General features: G+C 35.0%; 2 protein-coding genes across 3 annotated transcripts in view; one reads left to right on the top strand and one right to left on the bottom strand.

Annotated features, from left to right (window-relative positions):
- LOC104789439 (acetyl-CoA carboxylase 1-like) overlaps positions 1-3841 on the bottom strand; it is a 12711-nt gene extending 8870 nt beyond the window's left edge. The window contains exons 1-13 of the mRNA XM_019245340.1: positions 3476-3841; positions 2553-2923; positions 2175-2381; positions 1928-2089; positions 1733-1825; positions 1505-1600; positions 1161-1334; positions 973-1066; positions 689-876; positions 552-602; positions 437-476; positions 221-345; positions 23-139 (exon numbers count right to left, since the gene is read on the bottom strand). Coding sequence (XP_019100885.1) covers positions 23-139; positions 221-345; positions 437-476; positions 552-602; positions 689-876; positions 973-1066; positions 1161-1334; positions 1505-1600; positions 1733-1825; positions 1928-2089; positions 2175-2381; positions 2553-2894 — 1689 coding nt within the window. The 5' untranslated portion in view covers positions 2895-2923; positions 3476-3841. The remainder of the gene's footprint in view (positions 1-22; positions 140-220; positions 346-436; positions 477-551; positions 603-688; positions 877-972; positions 1067-1160; positions 1335-1504; positions 1601-1732; positions 1826-1927; positions 2090-2174; positions 2382-2552; positions 2924-3475) is intronic.
- LOC104787285 lies at positions 4701-5958 on the top strand. 2 transcript variants are annotated; one of them, XM_010512824.2, is made up of 4 exons: positions 4701-4811; positions 4913-5119; positions 5671-5716; positions 5832-5952. In XM_010512824.2, the coding sequence occupies exons 1-4, from the start codon at positions 4732-4734 to the stop codon at positions 5859-5861; spliced, it is 363 nt and encodes a 120-aa protein (XP_010511126.1). In that variant the 5' UTR covers positions 4701-4731; the 3' UTR covers positions 5862-5952. The 2 variants fall into 2 exon arrangements, 1 of the variants encoding a protein (XP_010511126.1); XR_767830.2 differs by having other exon boundaries at positions 4701-5119; positions 5633-5716; positions 5832-5958.

Raw genomic sequence — 7833 nt, 5'->3', positions numbered from 1 at the left:
TCTCTGAGAAAGAGGTTCTTACATAGAGAGCCCCGCCAACAACAGAGAGATACCATGGAGGCCTTTCAGCTCTGACCCGCATAGCAATCCTACTGTCCAACCAACCAGTGTGAATTTTGTTTTCCCGGTAATCAGCAGCCTGGTTAACAATTGAAATGATCTTGTCAGGATATTGCAAACACAGAGTGTAAGCTTGGTATGCAAGAAGAAGGAAAGGTACATGTAAAAGGTCGATGGTGTAGTCAACGTTAGTCCTAATTTCTCCACGGATTTGAATTTCTTTTAGCCCAAGAACCATATTCGCTATTGCCAGAGCTCTGGATTCCCCAAATGCGAAAACATGTCCTGGATAGAAGATTAAAGGAAGTTTCAATTTGTATAACTCAAGAAAAGAACTGACCTAGCAGCCCAAATACATATATTTCATTCAACTCACCAAACTGAGAATCTGAGAACTCGTGGATGCCTCCACCGGACTGTAAAAAGTAGTTGTTGAAATTTAAAGCATAGCTAAACATGTTATACAGCCAAGCATCTATAGATATACCTACCTTTACAGAGAAGTACGCCCATACATTTGGCTTGCTCTTAAAACTCAATTCCTGTTGCAAGTCCATACAAGTGTCAAGTGTTAACACAGTACTCAATGAATGAAGATCAACTTTGAATTCCAGCGATATCCCATTACCTGTACTCTACCGCTGGTTGGTTTGAACCCGTCATCAGGATCCTCGCTTGTCACACGTACAGCCACACAATGACCTTTTGGCCTTATAGATTCAGCTTTATCAAAATCAAAAGGGGAGGCTACGACAGATGTTTTTCTCCAAGAATCATAACCTCCACCATGTTCTATACCATAGAACCGTCTTATCTCTAAGAAATCAAAGCGAAATAGACAATACATTACACATGTGAATGGAGTAAAAGAGAAACCTCTGCCTCTGGAAAATAAGGATGCAGACTATATACCAGGGATTTGCCAGAGAGGAATTCCCATCCCCACAGCAACTTGGGCAGCAGGAAGATTTATCTCAGCAATCCACTCAGTTACAGGGTGCTCAACCTGAGCTCAAACATCAAGTCAAAGAAATTATTCAATTTTCAAGCCCGAACCTATCAATAGATTCCAACACAAAAAACTGTAGTGCGTAAGCAACCTGTAAGCGAGGGTTAAGCTCTAAGAAGTAGTACTCCCCAGTGTCCATACTGTAGAGATACTCAACAGTAGCAGCTCCAACATAGTTAACACTCTTAGCCAACCTTCTAGCTGCCTGCTCAAGTTTTTTGACAGTTTCTGGAGGAGCCACAGTAATTGGACCCTCCTCGATGATCTATAATACAAACGGTAAAGTAAGAGCTCATGCAATACTTTGTCATTGCCAAAAGGGACTCTTACTCAATTGGAGAATAAAAATTGATGTATATAACTATGAATAAATTAGACAGAAGGATCTTCTATATAACCAGAAAATTAAAAATCCAGAATCAACCACTAACAAACCTTTTGATGTCTTCTCTGGACACTACAATCGCGGCTATGCAGAGCTGAAACATTTCCATACTTGTCACAGAGCAGCTGGACCTCTAAATGCCGGCTCTATACAAAAAAAGATTAGAAAAATGACATGTAAAGAAATGCAACGCATTACAGAGTCAAATTCTCTAGTAAAGTAACAATATAAGAACTCAGCTATGCCTAGCTCAAGAGATATAGTTAAGTAGCAAATACCTGTGACGCAACCTTCATTATAAATATTGGTGACCCCGGGACCTCACCCTGAACTTGCTTGAACAGAGCCCTAACTTCATCAGCATTATGAACCTAAGAAAACAAACCAGAATAAGAACACTAATATAGGAATCGGTTTAGTTTACAATGAAAAGAGGAGACTGACAGCCCAAATGCATATCTACACAAGCTGACCTTCCTAATGCCTTTTCCGCCACCACCCCATGAAGCTTTGATCATCGCTGGGTAACCGACAACTTGACAGCTAGCAATCGCTTCTTCAGTTGTGTAGACACATGCTTGCCGATAGATCTCCTCGGGGATGGTTACCAAGTTGCTATTAGGAGGTATTTTAACCTGAAAACATAAGAATTCAGTTTTTAGAAAATAGCAACATAACTCCGATAAACAAGCTAAGCTTAACAGGAGTAAATTTACTAACATGGGAACCACTCCATGGCAGAGTGGGTACATCAGCAGCTTGTGCAATTAACGAAGAACCAATCTTATCTCCTAGCGCTCCCATTGAAGCTGCTGGGGGACCAAGAAATATAATTCCCTTGGCATCTAGGGCATCAGGTAATTCAGGGTTCTCAGATGCATGACCCCAACCAGGCCAAACTGCATCCACGCGTGTTACTTCAGCCATCTGCACACAGGTTTTAGAACAAAGATGAATGAAAAAAAAATAAAAAAAATACCACACAACTCTCTTGCTCGAGTTGAGCTTCTCATGAGAAATCGAAATCGATAATTCATGTGTTCTATACAGTGCAACAGGATAATTCAGATATTAGTAGTTCCCAAAAGTTGATATTACCTCTACAATAAGCTGAACGTTAGCATAATTGTTATTGTTGGTTCCTCCCGGAACCTCCACAAATTGATCAGCAATTCTGATATGCTCTGCGTTGATCCGCATGTCTTCAGGGGTTGCCATCCCCACCAATAATATGGCTTTTTCAGTGCCAAATGTTTCGTAAGCCCATGTTCTGACACTACGTATAAACTTCACAGCTGCCATCCCATTGTTAGCGATCAAAATACTATGGATCGGCCTTTTCCCTCCAAGTGCTTTACAGAACTCATCGACTTGAGACACCGTCTCATAATTAATACCAGGTCCTACAGCACTCTGGTACCCGTTAACCGAGCCAGCCATTGTTACTGTCTTTTAAGCTTCTGATATATCTGCAAAAAACAGCCATAAACACATACTAAATCACTTCAGAAATAAATGGGTAGCAATATTGTCTCAGAATTGTACTTCCAAAGTAACAAAAAGATGCTATCTACCAAAATTGACTTGAATAAACATAACAACAGAACTATAAAAACAAGTATAATTCGGAGTTCAAATGAAGATGCAAGGGTGGTGGAATCAAGCTGGATAAAGAATATGACAGCAATGCGTAATTCATATGATGAAAAAGTAAAGGAAAAGCAAAAGACAATCATAAGCAAAAGATCTTGCAAGTAAGAAAGCGAGCATCATTATCCAATAATGAGTCCCTTTAGAAATCTGAGAGATCTAAGAGGAGATTAAGTAATGATTAAAACCCCACAACTGAAGTCGAAGCTCAACAAACCCAACTCCAATAAGAAGTTGAAATCACGAAAAANCAAAAAAAAAAAAAAAAAAAAAACAAAACAAAAAAAAAAACAAGTCCAAAATCACAATAAAAATCAAAACTTTAAAACGCCCAGATAACGAAATCAAGCAAAAGAAGAAAACTTTCAAACCTTTGTATGGGTAGAGAAGAGTCAAAAGACCATCTCAGACAGAACGCCACAATTTTGGGGCCTTTACCTAAACAATAACCAAAAGAGAGAGAGAGAGAGAGAGAGAGAGAGAATGAGAGAGAAAGAGAGAGAGAGAGAGAGAGAGAGAGAGAAGGGTTTAAAGAGAAGGAGGGAAGAGAATGGGAGAGAGGGTAGGTTGGAGTTAGAAGAGGAGAAGGAAGGTGGGGTCAAGAGAGTTAATAATGGCAGATGAAGAGAGGAAGATGAAAACGAAGAAGAAGAAGAAGAGAAGAGAGTGCACGTGGTCTCTGCCTCCGCCACACTCCACACCTTCTCCATTGTTTTTTTTTGTTTCGATCCCTTTTTGTTAGGAGGCGCCGTAGTTGTTGTTCCTCAGCTACCCTCTCTTCTCTTTTTTTTTTCCATCTTCCACTCTTGTTTTTTCCGCTCTTATGGTTCTCATTTTTATTCTTTTTTATTCAACAAAAGTTTTATTTGAACTTTTCGAATAAAGTTATTTTTTGTTTATCAAACATAAGAAAATAAAGAAGTCAATTATAAAAAATATATATATATATATAAAAGAAAAAAACTAAGAATCAAAATTTCTTGAGTTGAACTCATTTTAAAGAATGTAAGACCATCCTTTGTTTAGACCATTTTCTTGAATCTAACTAGCTTTTGAATTGCCAAATTCTAGTGCATAGATTTTTTGTGTGTGTTTTTTTTACAGCATCTATTGCATAGTTTTATTAGATTATAATTAAATTAATGTACCATTCTTAGTGTTTTATGTAAGATACATTTAGTTCAGTTGGAAACTTTTTAATATATGATATTATTCTTTATTGTCTGTAGTATTATATTCTCTTTAACTAACTTTAGTTTAAGATCATATTTTACTTTTGTGGATACATCTTTAAGACTATTAAAAAGTATATTTAAAAATGTTAATTGAGCTTATTTCATATTTTGTTATGTAAAAGTTTACTACATATAACATAGTTAACGAAAAAAAAGGTTTACTACATTGTATCCAAACAAAGCAACGGATGATACCTCTCTCTGATTCTAGTACTTATTATTTGATGGAGACATCAATACAATAACAATAAAATGTTTCTCTCCAGTTGATGACACCTCAACTTTTGTATTGAAGCAGAGACTGACACATCATTTAAAATTAATACCCAATTAAATTAAAACAATTAATACAGCTAAGCACAAGATTTGGTGACTCACTAAGTTGTATCTCGATGTCTTCGTCCTGCGATCTCGTCACACGGTGGTGTTCTGTAGTTGGTTTGAGTTCCCCAAAGATTCCAATCTTAAAAGGGTTTGAGTTTCAATCCATAGTATCATTTCAATTTCGTTGGTTTGGGTTTGGATATTGAAAGGGTTTTTGTGTTATTTATTTCTAATTTTGATCGCATATAGTTACGAATTGCTCGAAGCTGTTTTAGAGATAGAGAGATTTGATGTGATGGAAACATGTGTCAAATTCGGACCAGGAGTTCCTGGGTTACAATTTGGTATACGATTTGGAGTTGGTTGTGGAATTGGTGTAGGTTTTGGCGATAGTGTGGGAAGAGGAGCTGCTTATGATCACTCTCGTTCTTATTGTAACATTGGGAAGCCATCTTTGTGAGTTAAAAAAGAATTACTTCTTTTTTTTTTTTTTTGAGTTTTAGTGATTTAGGATTTGAGATGATGATTTTGGACTTGTTGATTTGTTGACATGAGTGAAGTTGATTCTCTTATTGATGAACTTGTTGTTAGTACCAAGAAGCTTGTGAAAGCTACTACGAAAGAAATCGACAAGTGGATAAAATGATGAACATTAGGAAAACTTTAGCTTGTTGCATTGCAGCTGTTAGTGTTGTTTCTATGTTCTTTAGATCAAGAATGTAGGGGGCTAGCTAGGTATAACGTTCATATCTGACACCCCTCAAGAATCTGTGCCATAGTAGGTTTTAGCTTCTCCAGATTGTGATGCTCGGTTGCTTGTAGTCCTTGTCCTAGGCCGTAGATAACTTAGCTTTAGTTTTACGCTGTTTTAGCTTTGGCGATAGTGTTTTACACTCGTCTCATAATGGTAAGCTTTATATGGTAAAGCCTCTTCTTATTCACCATGTTTTCTCCTTCATCTGCTTGCAGCATGAGAACATAAACAAATCTTAATTTCCTTGTGTAAGGTTTTTCTCGACAGTAGCCATAGTGGCGCCACCATGGAGGATACATGTACAGTCTGCATTTTTAATTATCTGATTCATTTTTTTTTTGATCAACCGATTATCTGATTCATTATGTTTTCTATTTATTGATTAATTTTATCTTGTAATTGTTTTTTTTTCAGAATGATGACACAACAACTAACAACAAATGATGTTGATGATACAATTTGTGGTTTTGTTTCATCATTTGTGGTTTAAGAATCAGACAAATAATTTTATCAAAGTTGTTATCATTAAATTTAATATCATCAGCCAAAATTATTTAAAAGATCAAAATAATTAACAATTATAATGGTGTTCCAATGCATTGTGATACAAGAAAAAAAAAATGATTTTTGTCTACAATTTCATTACCATTAAAAAAAACCAACAAAAAAATAATAACAAAAACCTAAAATCAAAAATATTAGTAATGAACATTGTCAAAAACTATATTAATAATGATTTTTTACTACAAAAAATATTTTATAAATAATTAAAATTAAAACAAAACAAAACAAAAAACAATCCCGCGGCGTAGCGCGGGTACTATCCTAATCTATTTTAATAATAGCAAAACAGGGATATATGCCGAATAATAATAGAATAGTTATAAATTTGTTGAGCAATGAAAGAAATCTATTTTTTAAATGGGGATTGTATTAGGTAAGCTACGAAGATGACAGTAAATTTCTACCGTCCGTGTCTCCGTGATAAATGAACTTCAAATACGTCACATGAGGCCATGGCAGAGGGATTGCACATTGCATGAGATTTATTATTTCATACATTTGGTCGGTCTATTCTCGTTTTTAAAGAAAAATAATTTATTGTTGTCTTAGGAATGTGCAATATAATACTAGCTTAAAGCCAATAGGAACTGTATTTTAGTTGAGTCGTTGACGCAGGGATTGGGTGGTTTAGGCGACCAACCTTTCCTGTTGCTCTTGATTTGGAGTTACTTGTTTCAAATGTTTTTTTTTCTTTCTATTTTCGAGTTTCCCATTACTTAGAACGTATTTTGGACCAAGATCTAGACTACTGTTGTAACAAAAAAAGATCAAGTTAGGATCATGTAAATATTTTTATAGCTTTTTTACCAATCCTCCTTCGTCTACCTACCTCATATCATACGTTCAATACTCATGAGACCATCTCTTAATATTTTTCATGGCCATATTGTTAAGCCAAGAATAATAACATTTACCACATCGCATCGCATACAGACTATATAGTCTTAGTTCAATTAATGTCTCAAAATGATTCTACTTTATTTTTACGAACATAATTCAAAGAAGCATCGTGTTACAAACATGCATCTTTAGAAAATCGTTTATTTCACCAAGACATCATCACTACTCCCTGTCTTGATCCTATAAATCTTTAAACTGTAGTTTACATTATGTTTTAATAATCTACTGATGAAAAGTGTTTGAATTTTTTTTTCCAGTGTAAAGTTTCCTATTTATAGGAATTAAGTTAAAAATATCAATAAAATCCAATTACACTGCTTGTTTATGTAAACAAAAACTGAAACCGCCAGATTAGAAAAAAAAAAAAAAAAAACCCGTTTCTTCGTGTTGTTTGATATTTTTTTTTTTTTATAAAAAAAAAGATGATTAGTAATGGCTCGTTGACAAATGAAAAATAGTAATGCATGGCTTAATTATAATTTTTTCTATAATTACCAAAACTAAATTTATAAAATTTCGGTTTTAATATGAAAGAATGGGGGTTGAGATATAGTTGAGAGTTAGGTATGGGTTGTATTGTATGGCAACCTTATCATCACCTTTCGCAATCTTTCCTCATTTTTGCTAACTTTGAATAAACCACTCATTTTAATTTATTTATTTTACTTTGTTTGAAACTTTTAAAACAAACTTCATTACTTCAAACCTACAAAATACTATATGTATTCTTAATCATTCTAGTAGTAATAACAATTTATTCTGGCGGCTTAGTTTCACGATCCTTTGTGATTTTCTGGATCAGAATAACAATTTGACTTTGTTTATATGAGAATAAGAAAGGATCCATAATCATTAACTATCCTCTAATGAAAGTGTGATTACGACTTGAGTGTAAGAGTGATGTGTTTTACCCTAATTAGTAACTAGGTAACAACCCGCAGATGCGGATAAA

This window comes from Camelina sativa, chromosome 5 (genome assembly GCF_000633955.1).
Source record: "Camelina sativa cultivar DH55 chromosome 5, Cs, whole genome shotgun sequence".
Lineage (NCBI taxonomy): Eukaryota > Viridiplantae > Streptophyta > Magnoliopsida > Brassicales > Brassicaceae > Camelina > Camelina sativa.
The sequence above is the reverse complement of the archived record's forward strand: the minus strand, read 5'-3'. Positions and strand labels throughout refer to the sequence as shown.

Bases quoted from the DNA above. Each gene is read 5' to 3' on its own strand.
- LOC104787285 (XM_010512824.2), top strand. From the start codon at position 4,732: ATGTCTTCGTCCTGCGATCTCGTCACACGGTGGTGTTCTGTAGTTGGT. The intron at 5,120-5,670 runs GTGAGTTAAAAA...TCCTTGTGTAAG, and splicing joins AACATTGGGAAGCCATCTTT to GTTTTTCTCGACAGTAGCCA. The intron at 5,717-5,831 runs GTACAGTCTGCA...TTTTTTTTTCAG, and splicing joins CGCCACCATGGAGGATACAT to AATGATGACACAACAACTAA.